Raw genomic sequence first — 27,517 nt, 5'->3', positions numbered from 1 at the left:
CTTCTGCTAACTTCTGTCCAGTTTGATCTTTTTAGTCCACTGTAGTATCTCTATTTCTGATTGCAACACTAATGTCATATCTTTTGACATCTCCATTCGGTACGCCATCATCAGGAGACCTGGTTTCAATCAAAAATAGTCCCTTTGGTCACTGAATCCCAGTTGGTCCACAGCAGTAAGAAGACTCCAACATAGGTTGAGTATAGCCATTAAACGCCAACAGCTCCATTTAATTCCCAGCTGATATGGAGTCATGCTCACAGGCACAATGCATTATGCAAATATGAAATGTTTGTTGCCTTCTTTCTGTACCTCTGCAGCACATGTAACAGGAATGCCAGTGAAGTCTCTCGTCTGGCTCCAGGTGAACATTTCTAGACAAGTAGAAAGATTTATGGGAAAGAAAAAAAGGTCCTTGCTTTCTTTCCATATTTTCAATAGATGACCTCATAAACTGTGGCTTTTTTGTCCCCTGAACCAGTAACGATGTACTTGTCATCCACAGATATGTCACAGCTTAGCACCGAGGATGATTCTTTAGACTGAGGAGATGGAGAGGGGACAGAAAAAAAAGAAATGAGACACTAATAAAGAAAACTTTCTAAAGAAGCAAAGTGGTTACTGTATGCTAAATACTCACTTCACTAAATCTCTTTAAAAAGATCAAGTGTAGTTTTCTCACTCAAACCAGAATTTCTCAGAGGTTTAGAAGATATGACAGCTATCACAATATGCTTGATAAATTTTTCACAGCCATGCTGGTGCACTGCATTAACTAGGAGGTATTACTGCCCAAATGGGAATACATCATCACATTTTCCAATAGTAGCAATAATAAGCTATACAAATGTTATGTGTGATTATGACTCTCAATCAGAGGTGTCCAGCTCCGGTCCTGAGGGCCACAATCTTAAAGGTTTTCTATGTATCTCTGACTAAATTAATCAACATTGTGCAGAACTTCATTGGCTGTTTGATCCATTTAATTTGACCCAGGTATGTTGGAACAGGAATACATTGAAAACCTGCAGGACATCGGCCCTCGAGGACTGACTTTGGACACCCCTGCTCTAAATGTACAGAGTGCTATGTGAGGACAGCATTGTGAATATTTAATATAATACAATGACTTCTCATGGCTGTAATGGAGTGCTAGTGGAAATGCAGTTCAGTCTATTCTAAGTTTAAACAGCAAATCAGGTGTGTAAATTTCATAGGTATATCTGTGTTAATAAGTAATATATTGTAAAGTGTTGTACTTTATGCACCTGGAATATGCTGGCCCCATAGGGTGTTCTCCATGCATTCAGTAAGTTGTCCTTCCCTGTACTCACAAACCATTTGCCTGAGTAGGGAAGCACAAAACACCTCAATAAGAAAAATTCAGCTGAAACTGAAAAGAACAGACAATGTTTATGAACACACATGGTGTAAGTGAACTCAGTCTGAATTTGCCATAAATATTATTGACAGTTCTATTTTTCTATTTTCTACAGTCGTTTGGCAGAGATTTTTTTAATTCAAGGTGACTTACATGTGATAAATGATCAATTAATCATGGCAATGAACCTAACATGCATGTCTTGTGGGTTGGAGGAATCCGGACTACCCAGAGAGAACCCACGCATACATGGGAAGAGCGTGCACAATCCACACAGGAAGGCCACCGATCAGGTACAGCTGTTCAAACCTGGGGGGCGGTTTGAACAGCAACCTTCTTGCTGCGTGGCCACAGGGCTAACCACTACTCCACCATGATGCCCATAAGTTAATGCCATGATCAGCTTCATCAGCTAGTGTCATGGCTGCTGATACTGGATCAGATATGTGAAGTATTTACTTTCCTATAACAGACTGACAGCAAGATGATCCACACAGAGGGCTCCAGTTTGCCTCCTACCGTGAATATTCACAACTAGATTAATAAAGCAAATTCTACTTTATGTGTAACCTTTCTATGCAAAAATATTTGAATAAAGTGACAGATTCATAATACAAAATGTATCTTAAAAATGCATCTTTGTCTGATAAACATTAAAGCACAAGTATAGCGTTTTGCCAACAGCCATTAAAAGCCTAGGATCTGTGTCATGTGATGCCATGTCCTGGTATGCTTTACTATTTCCTGCCGAGCCCAATACAAACTCAATCTCTCATTTAAAACATAAGTAGCTTTTAGTAAGACTAAAATAAACTGGCAGTGGGATTAATAAATAAATACACTGGAAAACAACCCAAAATTGACACAAGTTTCTTACCACAATAGGCAAACTGCAGGGAGAGAACACAGCTCTCATGTAGATGAAGTTGGTATTTATCAGGCTTGGTGACATGTAGGACCTCGACATTGCTGCTCTCCATTCCCACAGCCAGCCATTCTCCCGTCGGACAGTAGCCAAGAGAAAAGATCTGGGCAGAGGAGAGAAGAGCATGAGGAATAAGTTTACAGGAGATTTCACTTTTGATAAAGATTTAATATGTAAATGTTATACACCAAAAAAGGTTTCAAGTTTACTGAATGATATAAAAAGAAAAGAGAATTAAATACATTTCCTATTCCTATGCAAGTGTGTACCTGAGACGTAAAGTCATGCTGCTGCAGCTGCCGTCCCTCCCTCAAATCCCAGGAGCGCACAGTGTTATCCAGGCCTCCGGTCCACAGCTTGGTGCCATCGTTGGAGATGTCGATACAGCTGGCTCCATCTGTGTGTCCCTGGAACTGCCTGCAGGAAACACATTCAAGTTCTTAGTAAAATAAAGGAAGAGATGTTTAAACAAAGACACAAAAGGCAGCAGTGGGCAGTTTGTTGAATCTTAGACAACCAAATGCAAAAAAAAAAAAGATTACAGGATTTCTCTTCAGCAGCCTCTCTTGTCACACCAATGTTACACACTCAGCCTCCTAAAGCCACCATTTGTAATTGCAAATGTTAATCATCCAGAAATGAGTCTACACATTAAAGGTTGCCCAAGGGAGGATAGAAAAGCCTGGGAAATTATTGTTGGTGTCTTTGAGATTTTTATCTATACTAAGCTTTTGCAAAGACTGGCACTGAAAACGAGCACACTGCATGAATGGCCCTTCATTGTAGCATAAAATTCATACAATAAATGCTTACCTAACAAGTGTCTGGTTGTGTAAATCCCAAACTGCAATGTTTCCATCACTACAGCAAGAGAAGCAGACCTTGGAATCCGGGCTGATGGCCAAAGCGTAGCATGCTGGTGCTGATGATGTTAGCTCTGCTTTAATTCTTGGAGTGGGAGTGGCCAAATCCCAGATTGACAACGTGCTGGCTTCACCACCCACAATGAGTGTCCGCCCATCGGGGAGAAGACGACAAGAACGGATGTAGTTGTCTCGGTTCTGATGGGCACAAAATGTTTTGCTTATAGTGTGGCTAAACTGCATTTTATCTAAATACATTTAGTAAATAAAAAAATACTTTCTGGTATGTACGTACAAAAATGTTCTATGGCTGGTTCGAACAATTTTTACAATTATTCAAAGATTTCTCACATTCGACTTATATGCACGGTGTTACTACTCACCGACACACACAACTTCACTCACCAGGCAATCGAGTTGGGACACAGGGCTCTTGTTTCCAGGGTGACTAATGTCCCAGACCTTGACACAACCCTTTCCTCCTGTGTAAACGTGTCGAGTGGGGTTACTGATGGTAACGGCACACACAACCTCTCCGTGGTTCAGTGTGTTGATCTGACGGGCATGACGAGGGATTCCTGGTCCCACTAAAGCATCTGGGGGAAACGGAACTGGCTGCATCTGACCATCAGCCGCAACATGAAAAGAGTATGCACTGATGACACAGAGACGGAGGTGAGATTACATGAGGAAAAGAAGAAACCCAAACAACAAAGAAAGAAGTTTTGGGAAAATATATTTTTTAAAATAGTAGTTACTTTTTCTACTCACAAGGTTTCACTGTCAACATACAAGGGAGCGTAAACACACTTACGGTTTGCCGCCAGGAATTCCTGTGAGGCTCGGAGGCATTCCTGGGACTCGCATGTGAGGATGAGGATCAAAACCAACCTTCAAGAGAGAACACATATGAGTACTGTGCAAACGCGTCCATGGGAACTGGCAATATGCACACAGGTCAATAGTAACCTGTGGAACAGAGCATAAACACTCAAGAGCACAAAGCAAACAGACACACTCAAGCACACACACTGAATTCAAATGACAGGTGTAAGAGACTGCAAACACGAGCAGAGCTGTCAGTATTTGTGCTACTGCTCCTCCCATACCTTGTCCAACACACACTCTTCTCCCATTGCCAAGTACACAACCTAAGTTGCTATCAAGTGTTGCTCAGACACAGCTGTGAGTCTACTAAACCTATTTAAACAGTGTAATGAACACTATGCAAATAACCAAGACTGATGAGGTGAATGAACGTAATGCTCACTAGCATATCCGCTGTATAAATACTATCGCAAAGAAGTGAAATGCAGCTGTGCAACTATTGACACATTACACTCTCTGTTATATTAAACATACAGTGGTTATCAAAAATATTTACATACTTTAATGGTGAGCACCTGAATTACACGTCATGTCATTCTCCCCCCAAAAACACTAAAATTGGGGCTCAAAGTAAAGATTGCAAGTAAAATTTAAAATGTGAATCTATTGCCTTAACACTGAAATTTCTCATTGATTTGAGGGGACAAAAGCTACATTCATGTAAGATGATTTTGACAAAAATATCTTGTGAAATCTACTTTACACATGTAAAAGCTGTTCAGTTGCAGAAAAGTCAGAATCATGGAGCTATATGAAACATTCAACAGCACAAACCAGCTGAATATATCACCGATATATATTAGAGTTAAAAATGATCCTGGAGCAGGATTTAGGTATTAAAGAGTACAGTGTGAGCACCAGACAGGATTAAAGAAATCAAATTAAATTAAATCTTAAAAATTAATTGTCTTTTAGTTGCAATCACAGTGCAACTTTACACTCCTAAGAGATTTCACAATGATGAATAGCGTAAAAACAAATTATGTGCACACTTTTAACACCAGGCTACTGACATATTGAGAAGGTTTCAATTGCTTCCAAAAGAAAACTTTGCTAAATACTGACAAGAGAACAATGGAAAAAGTAATCAATAATAAACTTTTTTTTTTTTTCATTTCGTATTTAAATATGTTTTTTCAAGCTTTGCTTTCGTGACTTTTTCAGTTGATCTGGGTAAAAATAAAAAACACATTCTTTAAATTAACATCTTAAATTTGCTTATGCAGAATTTATTTTGCTGAAGTTTATTTTGTAAATACAATTGACAGAAATTGTGACTTCACTAAAATGAGTAAGTAAACAAATTAAAAGAAATCCATGTTTCTCACTCACCATAGGTGAACGACCATATGCAGCCACAGCGGCGGCAGCTGCAGCACTCATCTGAGGTGACATGCTGTGCAGTCCAGCAGCATAGGCTGCAGCACCGGCTGCACCAGCTAGTTCACCATTCATCCCTGCAGCATGGGGCAACATACCAAATGCACCTGGATATGGACCCGGTACAGCTAGGGGAGTCCGCAAACCCGCAGCTGAAGAGAACACTGATATTACTGTCATTGCAGAAGTAATCTCCAAACTTCCACACATTGCTTTAATAAACAGGAAAACAATGGAATTAAAACCATTCATTTGGAATTAGGCAAAAGTCTGATTTATATGACATCATTTTACCCTAAATAGTGACATGACTTATTCAGAAAATGTAACTAATTATTTCTTGCTAAACATGAGAACATTAAAACATTTTTAACAGATGACCTAAGTGTTTCTACCAGACTTACTAGGTGCATGTGGCATCTCCATGGATGGAGGTTTTGATAGACTGGGTCGAATACCAGGTGTGGAGCTTGGACCAGGGGTAGAGTCACCTCTTGGTGTAGGCGTACTTGACTTAAGGCCAGGTGTACCTGCCTTATCTCGCTGCCACACAAAGACATAAGAATGTTTACTACACCAACTCATTTACTGGTGCAAACAATTTATATGACCATTTTTTACCACTGTCATCTCTTTGGACTTGAGGGAGGAGGAGCTGGCTGATGAGGCAGTAGATGCTGGGCTACAGGGGTCTTTCTTGAGAAGACGTGCTTTATCCAAACCATTTTCCCTGGGGGAGGGGAGAGGTGTGCCGCGAGGGGAGGCGGGATCCTGGAGGATTTAAATGTACTCAGTTAAAGGGGTGCTATTATGGTATTTTGAGTTTTCTGAGCTTTCTACAGTGTCACAGTGTTGAATCCTCATCAGACATGTGAACGGTGCTGTTTTTTTTATCACCTAAACGCATGTTTGAGTTCCAGCACTCCCTCCGTTCGGTTTCCATGGCGACGAAAAACGCGTCGTTTTAGAGAGTTTTTTTCTACTTCGAAATCCTTGTGACATCCCGGGGGATAAGGTTCGGTGATTGGTTACCTTCTACTGGTTAACAAGGGCATGTACAAATACATCAGGCGGGTGGAAAACGTTGGATAAAGTTACTTCGAACGATGGCTGGTGAGTTTACCAAAGAGAGACATCCTGCTGCATTCGTTGCTGTGGGTTGCTGTTTTCCACTTCGTTTTCAGGGTCTGATTCAGATTCCAACATGTAGGGCTGTATGCTATGTGTTGACATTGTATTTTGTTTTTTTATTGCGTTCATATTAGCCTAATCCTTCTGTTTATGAGATGTTACAATGACGACAAAAGGGGTTGCGGTGCGCGCTCCCGCTGTAGTGCAGTGGCAGGAGGCGGGGCTTAATGCGGAAGAGTCTCAATCCACTCATTTTGCCCACAGGCTGATCTGACAAACAATATCTGCATTTTTGTGGGCATTGCAAAACCATACCACAAAGTAAAGTAACATAAAGTCTTTCTCCAAGCAGGAGTGCATACATGTACATGTTAGTGTTGCACTATTTGCCATTTCATTTTAAGCACTTTTTTCCACACTAAAGATCCATGTTTACAAAAAAAAGATATCAATCAAGCTCACCTCATTTGAGACATCCACCACTAAATTGTCATCACTTTTGTCTCCATCGCTATCCTAACAAAGATGATCAGATAGTCAGTTGGCACCCAAACTGCAGAAAGATTAGTCTATTTTTGGTTTTCTTTTTTTGTAAAACAAGCAAAACATAAATAAAAAAAACACACAGATACAAAGCAGAACTATTTCTTACATAGTGGCTGGAGTCCTTGTCATCCACCTTACGTTTTTTTGTGTCATTTGTAAAGTCTGGTCCATTGCGTCGCTTATCTGAGTTCCTAAGACTTTCTGGCAAAAGAGGATTGCTCTGCAGATAGTAGCAAAGAATGGTGGAGACAGAGGACAGTGGATTGGATGGAAAGTGATTCAGAAAAAAGACAAGTAGAAAAAAAGAAAAACAGAAAGAAGTTTGGAGAACAAAGATGGGAGAGAAAAGTATTTCAGCACATGTGACAAAATTGCAATTTACAGTTAGGATGTGCTTTGCTGTGTGTGCACTTTGTAAGAGCGCGCTAAACTGCCAGATACATCTACCACTGATTACGAGAGCTGTTCAGCCATGTGTAGAGCAGGTTACAAAAACAGGCCCTTGCTTGCAAATAGGTTAACAGTTCACAGAAGCATGAATTAAGCAGCGCTAACACTTTAACAGCAACCTCTTTTCTCACTTGACCAAAGGCAGTCACAGCCAAACACAAACATGCCTCTGAAGTTGATGATTACATTAAGTGGCTCTCAAAATCTATCAGTGCTCCCTCTCCTGGCTCGGACAAGCTGCACTGGCTGCAGTATGTGTGTGTCAGTTTATGTGGATGAGTGTGTGCACAGTGCGTAATTGACTGTGAAAGCTTGTGTGTATGATCAAGTGTGTAATGGACTGCAAGTGTGTATTACTTGCATAACACTCTGTGTCCTAAGACCAGAAACACACACGAACGCACGCGCGCACACGGACGCGCGCGCACACACATGCACACGCGCGCGTGCGCACGCACCCGCACAGAGCCATCTCCCCCTGGCCTCCTGACCAACAGATCCCATTGTTAATGGATTAAAGCTTCATGTTGAGTCCATTATAGTCTCAGTCTGTCAATGAAATGTGCATCCAACATACACAAACACATGCACATGCACACATCTAGCAAAAGAGCGAGCACTTTGAGGGGGATAAGGGTAAATGAAGGAGGAACAGCTAAGAGTGAGGAGGAGGGGGGTTGGAAAGAGAGGAGATGAGATTAGAGGAGAGAAAAGATGAAGGGAAGGTTTTAGAGTGTGGAGGAAAATAAAGGGTGACAAGAGACGAGGGAGGGAAATAGGTGGGGGGTGGGGTGGGTGTTGAAAATCGGTACTCTGCCAAAGGCCCCTTCCTTCAGCCTCCCAAACCTCCTCCCTTTATTGAAAGGTTTTAGTGAGCTGAGCACAGAAGCACTGACCCGCAAAACATAAGCAAGCCAACCCCCACCCCCCCTCAGTCCCCCTGTTCACTTTTAGCATGGTGTCTCACACACACACACACACACACACACACACACACACACACACACACACACACACAAGCTCAGTGTCATATGACTGCTGCTCCCTCGCTCCCGCCCTTTCCCAAGCCCCCCCCCCCTCAGTGGTGGCGATATTAAACACAATGAGAGTCTTTAAGCGCGGGATCAGGGGCGGTGGGAGAAGGGGGGAGAATAGGGTAATCTGCTCAGTGAGGTGTTAAATAGGCACAACAATGCATGCTAGGTTAGGCAAGCGTGTGTGTGTGTGTGTGTCGGTGTGTGTACGCGCACTTGTGACTATGCTAAAAAGCTTGGAGAAAGGAAACCTAAAAGTTCAGAAGAGATCTGGGGCAGAACTAAACAAGCAGGCCAAACCTCTACCCAAGAGATCACCAAACACGCATACAATCCCAGATACACAAACACACAGATTAAAACGCATACATTAAGAATGAAAGTTGTTGAAAAGTACGTGGTGCTATTCATAATGACATTGAGGTTTAAATTTTATTGATCACTGGGAGGAAATTGGGTCAGTGCAGCAGCAAAGGATTGGGTAACAAAACTACTGCTATCAAAATGAAATGAAGCCTGTCATACAACAAGAGACGTCTCCTTGCACCAAGGGTTTCAAGTAAGATGTCACACAAGTTAAACTTGCTCCTTTTAAATGATTTAATTTCAGTCATTCTATTTCTATTCTGTTTATTCCAATTCAGGATGATGGGGAAGCTGGGGCCATCCCATCAACTAGCAGGTGAGAAGCAGGATACACCTGGGACAGGTCACCAGTCCATTGCAGAGCCAACACATGGAGACAAACAACTACTAACACTTTTATGTCAACAAATTACAAATCTGATAAATCAACGTGTATGATCTCACAAAAAAGCAGTTACATGAAACTGCTCTATGTGATGGAAACGCTGCTTACTTACAAACAGCATGTCTTTCAATCTTTTAGTCAGTTTGAACATTTCCTGACCCACAGATCAACCTGATTAAATCATACTTATCTTACTTTTAAATATAAACACAAAGTTAAGCTTCCCAACACAACACTAAGAGACCAGAATAGTTGTTAGAGTAGTAAGCATTGATAAAGAAACAGAAAGTACTTACTGTGCCCGCCTCTCGCTCTATTGCCATAGGAAAAACATACACGTGATGGAGGTCACAAGGTTGAGTGTGTTCAACAGAGTGGAAAACAAAAAAAGTAAAAGTGAGAATGTGTTCAATGTCTTCACTTAAGAATTCAAATTTTAGATCTAAAGCAGACTTAAAGAAAGCCATAACCATTTGGGTTGCCATTAGCTACATCAAACAAAACATGTAAGAAAAAAAGCAGTCCAAGTTAAAGTACATGATCATTTGTTTATTGACTAACCTTAGGGGCACACAGCTCATTCATTACAACTCCATAATGTTTTTCAGGCCGTATTTATACGTGCTGGAGCAAATATCAACTCACCTCTCAGGTGATCAGAAGCAGCAGGGTGCGAGTCTGGTCCAGACAGATGAGGTTTCTTGTCAGTACCGTCTTTTCCTGCCAGATGGGGAGGGACAGCACCAAGTGCTCCTGACAGAGCCAGGAGACCAGCTGAACTGCTTAGCTGAGAGGGGTGGAGGCCAGCAGGATGAGGGGTTAGGGGAACAGGGGCACCACCATGGTTATGAGATAGATGCTGCTGCTATCAGAAAAGAACAGAAAGAGGAAAAGATTATAAGTTGAGAGAAAAGAAATTATAAAATATGAGACAGAAATTTTAAACTGGGGTGCAAAATGGGCAAGTAAATATATAAATTAAAAAGAAAAAATGCTCAATTGTGTTATATGACTGAAGAAATATATACCTACAGGGGTTATTAAAATCACAAGTAATAGCAATTAATTATAAAAAATATTTTTAATACCATTTACTGACACTAAATATTGCAACAACAAATGAAACGAAAGAAATGTTCATCAATCATAGCCACAGTTATCTGTAGATACTCCCTGGAAAGCAGCAACAATTATTAGTGCAGTGCCACTGAACTACAGCCAAGGAAAAAGGGCACAACAACTAGTTAATTCTGTATGAAATGATTAAGAAAAATAATTATTTTGTTTCCTTTCCCTTTATTTATACCACAAAATTAAAATCTTTTTAATATTATTTTAAAGTGATAGTGGTAAGATCAAATAATTATGTGTTGTATTAATTGGTACAGGCTTAAATTCTTACTAGCAAGTAGGAGTTGATACTAGTAAAGATGAAACTGCATCTATGCAAGTGTTGTTTGGAACACAGTTTTAGTCTAAGTTTCAATACAGGCAAATACTAAACACGTATGATCAATTCTCTGGCTATTACAGCTGTGGTGATATCCATTTGTCCCCATTTTTTTGGGTGCTGATTCGATTTAAATTGGGATTCTCACAATTCTTCAATATTTCTGATTTTTGTAGATTTTTTTTTTTAAATGTACAAAACTGTTTTTTGCTCGTCATTTTTCTTGATTTCAATCAAGAAAAAACAACACAGTAGCCAGACCATCATTCTGCTGCTAGAATGTCCAAGAAGACAAGTAAAAAGATCAATAAAAACAACAAAAATGACAAAAACTTTTACTATGAATTATTTTTATTTATTTGAAAAATGATTTTTTTTTTAACAAAAAATTGATTTTACAATTGTGAAGCAAAAAAATCCCAATATTTGATTTTTCCACCTCTACTGGCTACATCATAAAATTATACACTACAGTTACCAAAATTTTTCAGGAAAGAAAGAGAAAATCAAAATGAGACCAAATAATTTTTTTTTAAAAAGTCTGTCGACAAAAGACATACACCAATAAATAATGATCAGTAGTGCTTTGTAACTTTATCAATAAACTTCTGGCCCTACTGATGCCTCCAACAGATGGGACATTTTCTTTAATGTCTGAGGTTTACACCACCTCAACTAGCTGCTGCTCTCTACAAGAGGGTGAACACATCCTCTCCCCTCCACACACACTCACCCTCCTCCCTCTGAGGTCAAACACTGAATAATACTGACAGCTGGGATCACAGCCCATAGCCTGAGGATGTGGAGGGAGGAGAGGAGGGAGAGGGACACAAGGAGGAAAAGGTGGAATGACGGAAAATGAGCGGGAGGGGAAAGAGTCGAGAGCCCCAGCTGCTGCTTGCACTGTCAGGTCTTGTGAGGGAGCGAGGCGGCTGAGGAGAGAGGAGAAGGAGAGAAGAGGGTCAGAAAGAGAGAGAGGGAGGGCAAGTTTGGCTGGCAGCCCTGCTCTCTCTTTCACACCAAATCAGGCGCTCGTTTGAGCGTGAAATGCCTTTGTGTTCCAAAACATCATTATTGCCTCCTCAGACAGCAGCCGCTGGAATCCAAGCTCACTGATTTGCCGCAAGGAGGGGGGGAGGAGGATTGGGGGGGGGGGGGGTCGGTACAGGAGGCGACTCAGCAGGGGTGGAAGGAGTGCTGAAGGTCAAACAGACTTTTATCTCACCTAATTGACTAACCCACCCCCACCTCCTGGACTCCCGCCTTCTTTTTTCCTCTCCATCTATCCTACGTTCTCAATATACACCCCAGATGAATGAAAGCAAAACAACAAAATAGTCTTTTAGCATCAGCGTCCTTGCCTGCCTGACACATACAATTTTCAGAATTGGCTTGCATGCCAAGCAATCAAACCTGAACACACCCACATGTCACACTTGATCACACTAACATGCGTACAGTCTCGATAAACAAGGCAGTCGCACACATCCTCACTCAACCATCCTCAGGCTGCCTGTTGTTTTCTGGGGATAACAGAAATGCACGCTCAGCTACACATAAACGCACACAAAAACAGATACAAAAACATTCACACACGGATACACAAACAGCAACCCTGATGGGAGGGGAAGCATTGGTGGAGGCAAGGGGAACCCAGTTTGTCATGGGATGTTAGTGTGAGCTGGTGTGTATGAATGTGTGGTTGTGTGTGCATGCATGTGCGTAGAGGTAGGGGCGACATGCTTCATTACACTCATTTAACTCACAAACGGGGTGAATGACAGGCTGGCGTGGGAGACGAGAAGAGATGGAAAGCAGTGGGGGAGTGTAAGGGCAACAGCCTGACCCCCCTTTTACAAACACTAAAATCCTGCAATTAAGACTCAAACACCAACTGCCAAATCCACCTCTCACCTCATCACACACAAACACAGACCCCCATCTAACCAAACTACCTTCAGATCCCACTGCTCACTCTTTGCTAAACTAAAGCTAGACACCCCCTCACCCCCCTCAAAGTAAGTGCCATTTTCCAATCCCACCCCAAAAGTAATCCTATTGGAAATATCCAGCATTTTCTTCCTCTTTCTCTTCAGCAGAACACAACTGTCAAACAGCATGCAAAAGCTATTTCTCTCCACAGCTCATTCCTGGCCATCTAAAGCCAGCAAAATCTTGTGATTAAACACCTCACCATAGCTGCATCATAGCCAACCCAAATTTTGTAATTAACCTCTTACAAAAAAAAACTTTTTAAAATATATCAAATTTAATTTCAAGATCATTAAAAGTTCAAACACTCTATACGAAATCTTGTGTATGTCTTACTTATGTGTATTGTGGAGCCTCAAAAGTCACCCATCTACTTTATTCGTAGCACTTTCTAAAACAAGAGGTCGCATCGTTTCCTAAATAAAATGCAATGGCTGCTTTAAGCTTTTAAGCATGGTTGACCACACCTTTGGTCAACCATGAGATGCCAGGTATAATGTTGGCAACAGCATGTGAAGAGCTTTTATTTTGATAAGCACATTCTAATGGGTGTCTGCAGCATGTACAAGCATGAAAACAAGAAGCTGCCTTAAAAAAGCAAAAAAGTTTTGTTTTTGGAATCATCACAACGCAAATGTGGTCGATTCATAATCAATGTACAGAGCTGGGTTTTTTTTTTCCGTTTTATTTTAAACACACCATAATGAGGAACACAACATGAGAAACTTAAAATTGAGAAAATCCAGCACTCGGACAGTCTGTAGCACACACAAAAAGGCATGATGGCTGAGCATGAAATCTAACTGTCAGCCTCTAGACTTAAAAGCTAGTGTGTGGAAGTACTTTTACTTCTATGGGTGGAACCATTTGCTCAGAAAATTCAGTTTCCTTTGGGAAGTGTTAATATCCTAAACCAGGGGTGGCCAAAGCTGGTCCTAGAGTTGCAGTCCTGCAAGTGTTGGGAGTTTTCCTGCTGCAACACACCTGACACAAATCAGTTTTGTTTAGCAAACACACTGCACAAGTCCGCTAATTACCCACTGATGTGAGTCAGGTGTGTTGCAGCAGGGAAACTCCCAACACTTGCAGGACTGCAGCCCTCGAGGACAGGAGTTCCCCACCCCTGTGCTGAACTCTGGTGCAGAACAAAGAAATTAACTCTGACTAGAGCTGCTCAATTATTACAAAAATTATAATCACAATTATTTTGACTGAAATTGAGATCTCCATTATTTAACACAATTATCCAGTATTTTTAAACGCTGCGCGCCGTGGTGTTCTCTACTCCGTGTTGCGCATTATAACAGTCTAATGCACGGTTCTATGTTGTTTAATCCGCTTTTACTGCTTATATAAGAACTATTTTCTGTTGGCCTTGATGTACGTTTTATGCCAAATCGCTGCCTACAGCGCGTTTCTCTCATTCACCTGTTAAAAGACAGCTGATCTGAACCCGCTGATAAACGCGTTGCTATGGTAATGCCTCGTAACGGAGGGATATTACGGTGTTTAACTTGCCGAACTATGTATACAAAAATAATGCAGCCAGTTCTGACTGACAATGGTATAAACTATGTTGTAGTGAACTTCCACAACCTACTGCAGTTATTCTACATCGACCTGCAGCCGGAGCCGATTGAGACTGGCCGCCTGGAAGTGCTTTAGGACGGGGAGAAGCTCCCGGCGCTGCTCGTTCGTTAACAGTAACTGCAGAACGATATGGGCCTTCAAGTCAGTCACGAAAACCTCAGAAAAGTCTCTAATAATTCCAGTAAAAATTGCTAGATTTGTCGCTAGTCGCTTTTAACAAAAAAAGTTGCCAGATTTAGCAAGAACAGGCTGAATGAAACCAAAGCGGCTGTGGGAGGAGTTTACAGCACAGCGCTGCAATGCCAGTGACGCTCGATTAGCAACTGAAGACAGCAGGAGAGGAAACTGCAAAGAGAAAAATAATCGCACCCTTTTATTTTTATGATTGTTGAAAACCCCGAAAACCCAGACCAAAGTTTTAAAGATGAGATCTGGGAGGCTTGAAGACACATCCCAGCTTCCAGCTAGATATGTATTATTTTAGATGTTCTTAACTAGTCGCTAGTGGAAGAGTCAGACTAGCTGAAGGTTCTTTCTGGCCAACAATTTGTAGCATATAGCCTCTGCAGGTGATCAGCCGTATATCCCACATCTTTAACAGTCCCAAAAACAAGACAAATGGGAACAATACAACAGTCAGATGACACAGTAAATTTTGTAGACTGAAACTGACTTAAATTGTATCACTTCAGCTAAACTACATAGATTTAGGTTGTTTTATATCTCAAAACCTCCAAACACTTAATGGTGCCTTCAAGGATACCCCATGAGCATCTATTCTCAAATATGATGTTGGACTCATTGAATAAGAACACATGAAAGCTTATATTAAATTGATATGTTTAGACGTATATCTTACAACCAAAGTTATACGTTTGTTTTTTCAAAGGGTACGTAGTATATAACTCAAAAAATGACAAATTGACAGCACATATACGCTAAATATTCTAATTTGTGTGTTAGGCCACATTGCCCTAGTCCATGTTGTTTTTAAAACAGATGAGGCACCTGGTGTTGGCTCAGCTAAATTACCTTGAGACATCTGTGTTAGCTATGTCTTTGGGCAATAAGGTTATAGGGATGTAAACAACACTGTTGTTTTGCTTTCCTTTGTTTTTCCTAAATTCAAAGACAAGCTTACTATGCTATTCCTTTGTGAGATTCAGAAAAAAAGGTTACTATATTCAATCTTTAGCACATAATTCAAGAATAAGTGAGGGAGGGAGATGGGTATATTAACATCAAGCAACACAGGTGTACCAACAATTAAGACCACACACAGAGGCCTCATTTTCTAATAGCATTTTGTAGCATTAATACAGACAATTTGTGTAAGTAAAGAGAAATTAGAAGAATACACACTGTAGGCGGAAGACCTGGCAGTCCACGTACCCCGATGACAGCGTTAAGTTCTGCCATGGTCACCTGTTTGGCACGTTCCACAGCTTGTACCACCTGCTGCTGATGCTTTAAAAGACAGACACCGAATCATGCCACAGACTGAGAGGAAGGCTGATCAGCTAAGCTAGAAAAACAGCTAAAGTGCATAAATGGGGAACAACACATTGTCTGTAGCTCAAAGTCACTTACCTCCTGTGAGAGGAAGGGAATGACTTGTGCACAGATGGTGTTTAGTCTCTTGGCAATCTCAGTCTAATGAAAGGAGAAACACACAGAGACTCAGTTGTTGATAACATAATTGCATTCATTTACGAAAGACAGCTGTTCAGTTACACCAATAGTGTGTGCTCACTCATACTCTCATATACACAAACACTAAGACATTGAAAATTAGTGCCTCTTCAAGAACAAATACATACACAGAAACTCATCATGCAATAAGAACATTTATTCACTTATCTTGACACACAATGTGGAGTAGGTCAGTTTTTATCATTACAAACATACACTGTCTGGACTAAAAAAAACAAGTCGCCACCTGGATTTTACTAAGCCTTCAAGTGGATAATTGGTAATTGGTGCTAACGCTACCATAGGTTAATGAAGTTGACAATGATTAGCCTAAACAATGTAGGCTATCATGTACCCAGCGTCATGTATGAACCACTGGTTGCAATTTCAGAGAAGCCCGTTCAACTTTTTTTTTTTCAAAAAGCAAAATGCAACCAAGGAAGGGTCAATTACAGTTACCGATACATGAGACCCATCAACCCCCTACACACCCCCACCATTGGTATCACCTACAGCTACAGAATTTTATAGGGAAAACACTGTACTGAATGAACACTATACTGAATCTATTTATATTCCATCAATAGATTTTTTTTCATCCCCGATGGCATGGGCATATTTAAAGATAACAGTGCCAAGATTCTTTGGGCTCAAACTGTTAGAGTGGTATTTAGGAATATGATATCATTTTCACATAGAGACTGGTCAAGAGAACCTAACCCCCTTGAGCATCTTTGGGATGTTCTGACCTTCATTTCTGGTGGCAACTTTTTTTTTGGTTCGGCAGTGTATATATTATATTAGTGTATATTACATATACATACATGTTCCTCTCTAATTAACATTGTGATCTCAGGTTTCTTTCTTGTTTGCTTCATTTTTTTTCTCTGTCCCTCTCTCTCCTTCTTGTCACTCTTCCCATCAGCACTTCACTCTAATCTAATCAACAGCTAACTTAGTTTGCTCTCCCCCAGTATCCATGCCAACATATCCGTTTGTCCCCTAAAACCCTGGAGGTGGCTACAATTGGCTGAAACCAGATACCCCCACGGTGGTATCAAATAAGATGAGGCGACTCATATCATCCAATCAAATAGATATAAAATCCAAGGTAAAAAGAGGTCGCCAGAGGATCCATGAGATGTACTCAATACATCCCATCCCAAATCAATAGGAAACGTACATTTGTTGAATTCGAACAATTTAAATGACCATTTAATGTAGTGATGTGTCTGAAAAGTTGATCATCATCATGTCTTGAAAATGAATGTGGATCTCAGAAGTCAGATGAATGTAAAAAATGTAAAACAACTAAAACGCAGCCATCAAGTGATAAAAACATTTGGTGTCCAACTGCACAAACAATCGCATGTGTGGGTGAAAATTACCAAAAATTACTTGACTGATGTTGACAACTTTTCCCCTTTTAAAGTAATAACTTGATAGAAATCTGTCTTTCAAAAAGGCTGTACAGGAATACAGCATGCCAATTTCCTGCCTATCTCGGCAACTGTATTGGTTAAGCTTATCAACATTGTAATATTTAGAACAAATTGCAGCTTAGATTCATGGAAATGTAGGTATGCAGTTATAAGATGGGAACAATAAAGTTAGAAATCAGTTTCTCTCAAATTTGGAAACCACTGAGAACTGCTGGGACACTAGAGGAAATGCTATAATCCACAATATGTCTGAATCATTCTCCATGTCCAAGAGTCATGAGCATCTCAACCCACTAGTTACTGGGATCTTTTAGTCTGACTATTCTTGAAAGCTGAAGAACAGATTTTCTTTTTAGCAGAAACATACTTGCCTTCATTGGAAAGCTTTGACACACATACACCTGGCAGCTCTCCCAACCACTAACCCTGCCGTGGTTCAGCCAATTATGTACTTGAATAGGCTTAAACAAATACTAGTGTATTCTCAATTAGTCTTGAACTAAACAAGAAATTGCTTAACCTAAAATAGAAGACTGGAGTACAAAGTAAAAAAAAAAAAAAAAAAAACATATCAAAAGATTACAAATAGAAACACAATGAACAATGTAAATAAGGTGGTTAAGGATATAAACCAAGCAGGAAGTCAACCAAGGCAGAAATAACAGAGGTGAGTAATATATGCAGCTGCATGAAATATTGTTTAAGTATCAACACTGGAATGGGATGCAGAACAACTTATCACAAGCAAATTTTGATATATCAATGTATCATCAACTTCCTTACTGCATGGTGCAAAAAAAAATAATTTTTCTTCTGTACCCTTACTTATCTCCCAGAGAACGATTATAAAAGTGAGTACAGTACAGTACAGTACAGTAAGTGAAAGAAAAATATATATAAACAGACAGGAGACGCAAGTAAATTAATTAATCTAATGAATCTGAGCAACAGCAGCTTGTCTGGTTAGATTACACTTATCTGTCTCAGACTGAGATGAGAAGCTACTGCATCTTTGCTTGTGATGGTGTCTTACTCCTCTCAGTCAAGATACAGAGAAGATGAGCCCACCACCATATACGTAGAAGTTTAGAGATCTCTTTTAGAGCTGCACAATACCATTTCAGTCTTTCCAAGCCGCCAACGGAGTTAATACCATCCTAAATTTAAGTGCATAGGAAGTCAAAGTAGTTCTAGGCTAGAAAAGAGACAGATTTTGTCCTGAATTGGAGACTATCATCTGGTGGTCCAGACATAATTTCACCTACCATGAGGTATCAGTCTAAAATACAAACTTACATATCTGAAAATGCATAAAAAAAATGACAGGTGTATAGTTGGAAGAACTTTCAACAGTCATTAAATACCTTTTTTACACTTAACCTTGTGAAGAGATAAATCTGCATTTTGGACTAGATCACAAACTCTTCTGGCTGGCCACAATGTCCCGTACTCATGGGATATATTACTAAATTGTTTACCGCTGTTCGCTTGTACAGTGCCCTAAATGACACACTTATAATATATTCTGAATGAGTTTGGGTCCAAACTTTTGGCTGGCTCTGTATGGTATGTATGCCTATCATTACAGCTTTGCTAAAATGACGTAAGCTGACTTTATACACATGCGGCATCTGTGCGGCTCGCACAGCGGACGCCAGTGAAATGTGCTCTCCCACGCCAGTGTATGGTTATGCCATCGCGTTGCAGTTTTTCTTCCTTTTCATTTAACACACAAATGCAACGGCATGTTCCAGAAATCCACAAACACATAAACACTAATCAACTAATCAGGGAGGGAAGGGAGTACTTCCACGTAACCGTGCTGCAAGCAGCAGTGCATGTTCGGTCTTGAAGAGGTGCGTGACGGGCCACTGTGGACCTATGCAGAGCAGACAGCGGTAAATGTTCCAGTGTGCGAGTATAAATCCAGCTTTAGAGTGTGTGACCTTAAAAACATGTCCCAGGCTTTAAGAAACTAGGATCCTGCCAGCTCAAGAGTTTCTAACTTCCGTATACCAGTACTCCAAGTCATGCCTGCCAACTTAAGCCAATGGAGCTTTAAATAAAGGTCTGTTTCAGAGACTATACCTGCACATCTATTTGCAGAATCCCATTGTAAGCCTATAATTAGCTTTGTATTAAGGTTAATTGGTCAGGTCATCTGAGAATAGTTTGACCAGCTACCATACCAAGTAAATCTAACTAACTAGACAAAGCCAAAGTTGTGATGTCTTAATGCAACATGATCTCATGGCAACACAAATAGCACACCACTTTAGGAACTTTTTGTAATGGTGAACACATGAAAGCCTTTGGTGTGTAATTTTACACTGTGGAAGTACAGAAGGAGTATAGAAGTACAACAAATGTGTCATCTTCTCACACTCCATAGTACAAAATGCTCTGCAAATGTAGAAAAATGAATAACAACTACAGCTTTTTAGAGGCTTCTGAGTAAGATTTTATTATAAAGAATAAAGTAAATGGCTAAAAGAACAAAACTAAGCATGTAAAGATGACTCCTGCAACTTTAGAGAATTTCTAGGGTGCATTAAGATCATTTGCTATATTGTTCTATCATTATTGTTTGAAAACAAAAATTGAGAATACCTAGGAAAGTTTCAAGCTTATACACACACACACACACACACACTCAAAAAGTCCTAAAAGGGAACAGGTTCCCATTACAAGTATAATTGGTGCATTACTGCCATAGTACACACACACCACCAATCCCCTCATACATCCCCAGCAGGAGGTGGGTTGTTAGTCTGTATCCCCCGTACCCTCCGCCCACAGAAGCTTGTTGCTCTGACAACTGCAGCCCCAAGCTAATGACCTCCCCTGGAGCTTTAGTGTGTGTCTGTGTGTGTGTGTGGGGGGGGACAATAGGAAGAGATGCATCTCCCTCACAAAGAAAAACAGCCACTTCACATGGACATAAAATGAAAGAAGAGCCAAGTTTAAAAAAAAAAAAAAAAAAAGGAAGGTAAGTGGAGGTCTGGGTGAAGCAAGCGAGGAGGGATCCCATAACTGATATTGGAGAGTGAGAAACCCAGAAAGAAAAAGGAAAGAACTTGGGTTATTAAAGGAATAAAATAGCAGAAGAGGAGTTGAAGAACATGAGAAAAAACACTGAAGGAAGGAGTGTGAAAGAAGACGTGTCCCCAAATCTCAGTGAAGTAGCCATGCCAATCCACCTTCAATTTCCTTTAGTCCAACTGGTCGATAGCTGTGGTAATTACTAGTAAACACTCTGAGCCCTGCACCACCCCTGTGGGGAAATGTTTGCATTAAAGAAGGTGAGAGATTTACCTTCTTAAACACATTTAAAAATTTAAGAACGTTTACCTTTCACTGCATCTATTAATTGCAGCATAAACACGTTTAACCTTCTGTATTTGTGTGTATCATCGCTTAGAACGGCAAAAAGCTGCCCCTGTCCTCATTTACATACATCTCTTCAATAAATACATCCAATAAATGTTTTTTCTGTATTCCATTTCGGTGCTTGCTTTAACCTCCCAGCTTCTAAAAAGGAGAGCTACACTGTATCTCTTCTGTCGTCCTCACGTTGATCAATTCCTCTACCCTCCCAGCCCTGCCCCTCTAATGTAATAAAGCAGACCGCTCCCCTAGACAGCACCAATCAATCTACAGAGTCATTCATTCTGCCTGCAGGCTCAACCGGCCGGCCCTAACTGGGGAAATGGAGACAGAGCCCCATCGATCACAAATAAACACACATCCTCACACAGGCATACAGTAAAACACATCTACACACACAAATGCAATCATGCACACACACCCAATACTTTAAAATGTTGCCATGAGGAAGTGGGAGGGAAGGAGAAGAAGAAACACAAACAAGAAGATGGAGAAAGATAAGCAACCATACCTGTTTGTGCATTTCAATGTTGAGGCCATATGACATCTCATAGTACTGAAAGGAACAAAGAGGCAAAGGGTCAGCTGAGTAAAACAAACCTTTTAAAAGATTTAAAATATTTGACCAACTAAAAGAAGATGTGCAACTTTGTTACATGTCATTCTCTCAGATCAAACTACTCACAGAAAGCACATCGTGCAAACTATATGCTTTATATTTAAGCTAGAAAGTCGCCAGTGAAGCAAAGTATCAAACTGTGTCTATGTACAGTTAAAAAAAACTACATGTTTACTAGGATTCAGAGACAGAATTAAAGCCTTATAATACAAAATATTCTTGCAAGTATAGAAGATATTTGATCATAGTCTTTATACCATTATTTCCTTTTTAAGATTCTCAGAAGAATGGAGGATATCCTCTTTTTGCTATCTGAAATAAGTAGTTTATTGTCCTCTCAGCAAACTTCGTCTAACCATTAAGACATAAAATATGAGAACACCTGTCCCAATGACAACTGTATGGTTCCAGTGTTTTCTGAAAAGTAGCAAATTTGTTGTGTTTGGGCGCAGTTTAATCTAACACCAGCGACATGAAGGGTTCTTTGTGTGAACACTGCTGAAGTGTGAGATTGCAGCTCCATGTGTATATTCACACCACCAATCTCTTGGTTTGCAGCAATGATGCAGCGCAAGTACACCATACATAATGTTTTAGCAAAATGCCTCAGATGATGGACATAAATGCAGAGGTTTGTGTAAATCTATGGTCATGATTAGAAAAGTGAAAATCACAAAGTTTACCAGTTGTGAATTGAGGCCAGTCATGTAAAAAAAAAAAAATGTATTATCATCATCATCATCATATAACAGAAACAAAATATTTTTAATGTCTCCACCACATTGCCTACATATTGCCTGCACTATTGTTGATATGAGGTTAATATTGTAAACAAAGACCATGCCATTTTATTTTGCTGAAATATTTTATATCAGGAAAATTTCCTGATACCTACCTGAGGTACTTTTTAAAAAGCACAATACTGAAACATTAAATAACATGGATCTGCAGCACAGTTTGAGCTATTCATACTTAATTTGTTAATACAAATTAAAGCTGCAAATACAAATAATAGGATGTGAAATGAAAACATGGCGTGGTACACAAGCAGTGCATATGCCACATAACTGGTGTGAAGCCAGCCTAAAACTTGTCATCTTTATTGATGTGATGAATTTAAAAAAAAAAAAAAAAAGGATGAACATCTTTGCACAAATATATGTTACATGTTTCATGTTGCAGTGAGAAGACTTTCCTTCACACCAGTCAAAATAACTAAAGCATTCTGATCATTCATTTATTAGTCTTTGGAAAGATTAAAGTTCAAATACACAGCTGGTAAGGACACAGCATGCCCTTGCTCAAGGGCGCTTCAGCAGCCTAACCGCAGTGTATCATGTGGAAAACTGAATAGAGTGCACAGAGCTTACCATGACATAGTGTCTCTGCATCTCTGTTTTTTCACTGGCCAGCTTTTCACATTCCAGTTTGAGGCTGAAAAATAAAACAATACACTATTTACAAAAAAGACAAAATAACAAGAAAGTTAAAGCAATATTCTCAAAATCAAACCAAATCCATCACATCTTGCAGCATAATAGACATTAAGCTTAATGATCATTAACATATATAAACCCAAAACCAAACGAATAGATTCTTGCTCTCATATCTTAACCTGTGTGTTAAATGTACATGGTTTGATTTTACTCAAGAAGGTCATTTAAAAACATATCCTATCCATGGGTTTTAGCTGTTGTGGTCAATCCAACCTTGAACTACTAATAAATAAAGCTGCAAAGTAAAAAGCTGAACAAAAGCAGTCTTGGGCCAGTATACAACTACACATGCAGAGGAAAATAAGGAGTGATTTATGAAACCCAGAGCCCACACGCCACCCTCTGGCTCTCACCCATCACCAAGACCTAGACCTACCGCAGTGTAAACGCCAACACTCATGTCTGCTGCATATGTGTGTGCTTTTATGTGTGTGTATGTGAACCTAATCCAGGTTTATGGGTTAGTCTGAGGCCATACTTGGGGTTTTGCTCATTATGGTTAACAGGGAATGACTGTGGTCAGGGTGAGGTTTAGTGTTAGTGGGCAGATAACAATAGGGACAATTTGCCCATAAAGACGCCAAAGACTTGTCTGTGAATTGTGTGTTTGTCTAATCCACCTGTGGTACTGTGCCTGGAGAAACTGGAACTCCTCCTTGATGCGATCCAGTGACTCTGGGATGGTGAACTTGAAGGGCTGGCCTGGAGCCTGATGGGGCGCCTAACACACATGAACACAAGATTACCAACATCATGGTGCTTATGTGATCTTCAATATTTGATCCTCGTGAGGCTCAGGTTATGTCAACAACTTTTAATTATTAGGTTTTACTGAACAAACAACATTGCCAATCCCACTCTGTTGCAGATGCAGAGTCCAATTAACAAGTGGAGCCGATGTGATATAAAACTAATATTACAAGGTCAAACAAAGAGGCTGTAAATACTCAGTCTTGGTCAGGTGAAGTGCTGCTATTGCTGAAGCTGAAGAAACTTACCGGGTGTCGCCCCTGAGGAAACATTGTTATCTCCGAGTGTGGGAGCAACCGTGTCTTTAAACCCCGCTAACGAGGAATCAAGTGGAGCACATGCAAAGATGCGTGAAGCTCTTGTTCACGAGTACGAATCCATCCGCGTATTTCTTGTTCTTCACGGAAACCAACCTCTCCACTGCTTAGTCTGGGTTCACGGACTGTTTAACGTGATTTAACGTGATCGCCTCTCGTGCACTCCTGCGGCACCGCGAACGTAAATCAACCGGAAAAGCACGGCAAATGGCTCATTAGCTGGAAGCAGCTGAAGGGGAAGAAGAGCAACAACCAGGTGCGATATGAGGACTGAAGCCTCTCCAGCGTCTGTTTTGAATGCGGTTTAATATATTCCGAGTAGAAAGCCGAGCAAACTCACAAAAATGCAAATAAAAATAACACGATCCGTAAACCTTCAACTCAGTCAAACTGTCAGCTCTCAGTTAGAGCCTAAGAAACAAATCCACAAACGTTAATTACAGTGAAGAGTTCCCACTTGACTCGCCGCGATCGTGAGTTGTCGGTTGGAACAGTCAATAAAAAATAAAAAGATGTATTTATCTCCACGTTGAGTTTGTTTGGAAACCTGAGTCCAAAATAGATTTCACAAAAAAGGGATGAAATGTGCTGTCAGGTTTGATAACAAAAACTCCCACAGAGAAGCAAATGCTCCGCTGTCTTGCTCTGCTTTACCTCTCTGGCAACTTTCTCACGCGGTTTCACGCTCCTAGTCTAACCGAAACTCTCGGCCAGCCCTCAAAACGACTCCTGACCAATCACAGTTGCTGTTCCACGTGGGTACGACGACGTGACTGCCACAACTGGCCAATAGCTGTTGAATAGACGTTCTCTAGTCAGTTGACCTCGCTGAGCTACGCGACTTCTAGCCAATCAGCGCATTGCAAGAAGCTGCCATTTCGGAAGCGCGCAGGGCGGGCAGTATGGTGGGCGAGCCCTACTCACGCCTGTCAATCAAAGTAACGTGGGCTCAAGCAGGCGAATTGCTGAAGATGTTCGCGTGCACAACACACGTACACGTACTCATGAACACGCACAAGGTATAATATTCAAAAGCGAATCAACGCTCACACACATGCATGCACGAATAGAAAATAAATATTTCTCTCCTTTTTTAACAAGTGTCACTGCAAATCACTTCAAATCTCTTTGCTTTTCTCTGTGTGTGTAATTATATTAAACACCAACATTCATTTGTTCTCATTTTATATCACATTTTTTTAGACAATCAAGGGTTCTCGACTTTTTAACAAGAATCTTATATCAACATTAGTGTTGTAAAGTTAGTGTACAGGTTGGATGGCTTGGTTTTCCTGCATATAAAAAGAACATAAATTCAGGGACAAATATAATTTATTAAGATGTTGTGAGATTCTGGTATGAGGTACACTCCATAACCCAGTCTAGTCTTGCAATCCTTATCCAAAGAAAGGAAAAATGACAGTTGAGCACAGATTGCTGGTCAGGGGTAAATGCAACATGAAAACAGCCTGTGTGTAGGTTGTATTTTGTTTGAAGCACTATGCTGCTGTAATAATAATAATAATAATAATAATAATAATAATAATAATAATAATAATAATAATAATAATAATTTTATTTTTATTTATTGGAGTCTTTTAGGACACTCAAGGACAACATACAAAATAAGTTATATTAATAATAAATAGAAAGTGGCCCTCCCAATCATTTAAGTGCTTATAAGATGAAGGAAAATGTTTACAATGCTCAACTACAATATTTTAAACAATGTAGCTTTCAGGAGAGCTACCATCCAAATATTGTCCTAGCTGAACAATTTTTTCCCATTGTCATGTTATCCTGTCTACTGGATGAAGTTTGACCACATAATTGCACTGACTCTATTATTTATGTGATTTTTATTTTATTTTTTTATTTATTTATTTTTTGGCTAACTTTAAGATTTCAGTACAATACAACAATGTAGATGACTTAGTGGTGTTTTTGACTACAGGTCTTATCAGCTGGAAAGCCCAAACACTCTCTTATATAAAAACCTATCAATTCCTATTTATCTAATCTGAGCTGAGCACATCTATACTTCTTAACACCAGAGGTTTCACCAGAAGCATGTACATGTCACAGCTATGTCCAGCATCATGACAGATGAGTAACTTGCTCTCATCTTGGACCTGAATTATTGTATTTTGTTGACTAGTGATGTCTAACAAACCAGTCTAGCTTCTAAATTGGGTGTCTAACTAACAGCAGATGTAATAAAGTGGCCACGTCATGATTGGTGAGGTGGCTGAAACTGAGTTTTAAGGCAGGCTGCTCTATTTATCCCATCTAAGCACTCCTCACTTCACATGGAAAGCCCCTGAGCCCCATGCCGACCTGTGATTGGCTTATAAGACTCAACCTCTGACCCTGCAACCTCTGACATCTGCAACAGCTGATCCAGTCCATATGAGAGACTCCTGACTGTGACTAACGACCACCTTTTTGTCCCAGATCAGTCACACACAAACTCACATACACAGGTGCTGTTCAGTGGGTGGCACTGGTAGGGTATAATAGGAAATTATTCATTTGGTTCTATGTGTGTTTTATCCCATTTCATCTTCAACAAGTATTTGACTTTTGTCTTGACCTTCCCCTCTCTCACCCATACTGATGGTATTTGAGCTGAACAATCAGATTACCTCATAATGTAAGCCAATTACAGTGTTAAGCTTTCCGTTGGATTTACAGCTGGTCAAAATTTTAAATCCTGCACTGTGTAATTGGAATGAGCACCTTTTCTTTTAAGATAACACATTTCCTTTTTTTAATTTTAGTCACAATAATTCAGGTGATATGTTTCCCTTTTTAAAAATGAATATATGAGAATAATAAACCAATTTAAGACATCAGATGTTGTTAAACATGCAAACAAACCCAAGAAATGAATAATTAGAATTTGAAGTTTTCCAGACGTGTCCATGGCATTATTTTTTTTAGAAAAAAATAGAATAAGCTTAAAAACAACTCAAAATGTTATTGCTAAATGGTTTTAGAGTCATTCATAACCACACATGAGAATGGTTCCTTTTTGGAAACAACTTTCACCTTTAGACTTTCCACACATTGAACTACAACATGCGGCATGTGGATGTTTCCTTTTAATCACATTTCCACTGTATTGTTAGTTTCTATGCTGTGGAAAATCAAGGCAGGCTTCTTATCCACAATACCATAAAATACACATATCCACTTATCATTTATCAAAATGCATAATTGAATGAAAACTAATTTTCCTTAACTGTTTCCCGACATTACCTGAGGTTTCCAGAATTGCTCCAAACATCTTTCTGCACTTCTTTGTGTCCTACTGCTGCTTCTAATTCCCACATTTCCTTCTTTTTGTTTGCAAAATTGTGTGTTTTTTGTGTATTTTGTTAGCTTTTATGTTTAGAATAATACTGATTTTAGACTTTCTCGTGAGAAAAAA

General features: G+C 39.9%; 1 protein-coding gene across 1 annotated transcript; it reads right to left on the bottom strand.

Moving 5' to 3' along the window:
* Positions 1-298: 298 nt before the first annotated feature.
* LOC306763952 (transducin-like enhancer protein 1) lies at positions 299-24,039 on the bottom strand (the record flags this gene model as incomplete). Its single annotated transcript, XM_079250921.1, has 20 exons — positions 299-542; positions 1,269-1,345; positions 2,259-2,409; positions 2,576-2,723; positions 3,120-3,367; positions 3,575-3,824; positions 3,984-4,060; positions 5,390-5,610; positions 5,842-5,980; positions 6,059-6,208; positions 7,031-7,084; positions 7,221-7,334; positions 9,646-9,662; positions 9,995-10,214; positions 15,774-15,848; positions 15,972-16,034; positions 21,414-21,458; positions 22,892-22,955; positions 23,638-23,738; positions 24,016-24,039. 20 exons carry the CDS (start codon positions 24,037-24,039, stop codon positions 435-437), a joined length of 2,346 nt encoding a protein of 781 aa, XP_079107047.1. The 3' UTR covers positions 299-434.
* Positions 24,040-27,517: the final 3,478 nt, after the last annotated feature.

Source organism: Telmatherina bonti, assembly GCF_933228915.1.
Source record: "Telmatherina bonti genome assembly, chromosome: 13".
NCBI lineage: Eukaryota > Metazoa > Chordata > Actinopteri > Atheriniformes > Telmatherinidae > Telmatherina > Telmatherina bonti.
The sequence above is the reverse complement of the archived record's forward strand: the minus strand, read 5'-3'. Positions and strand labels throughout refer to the sequence as shown.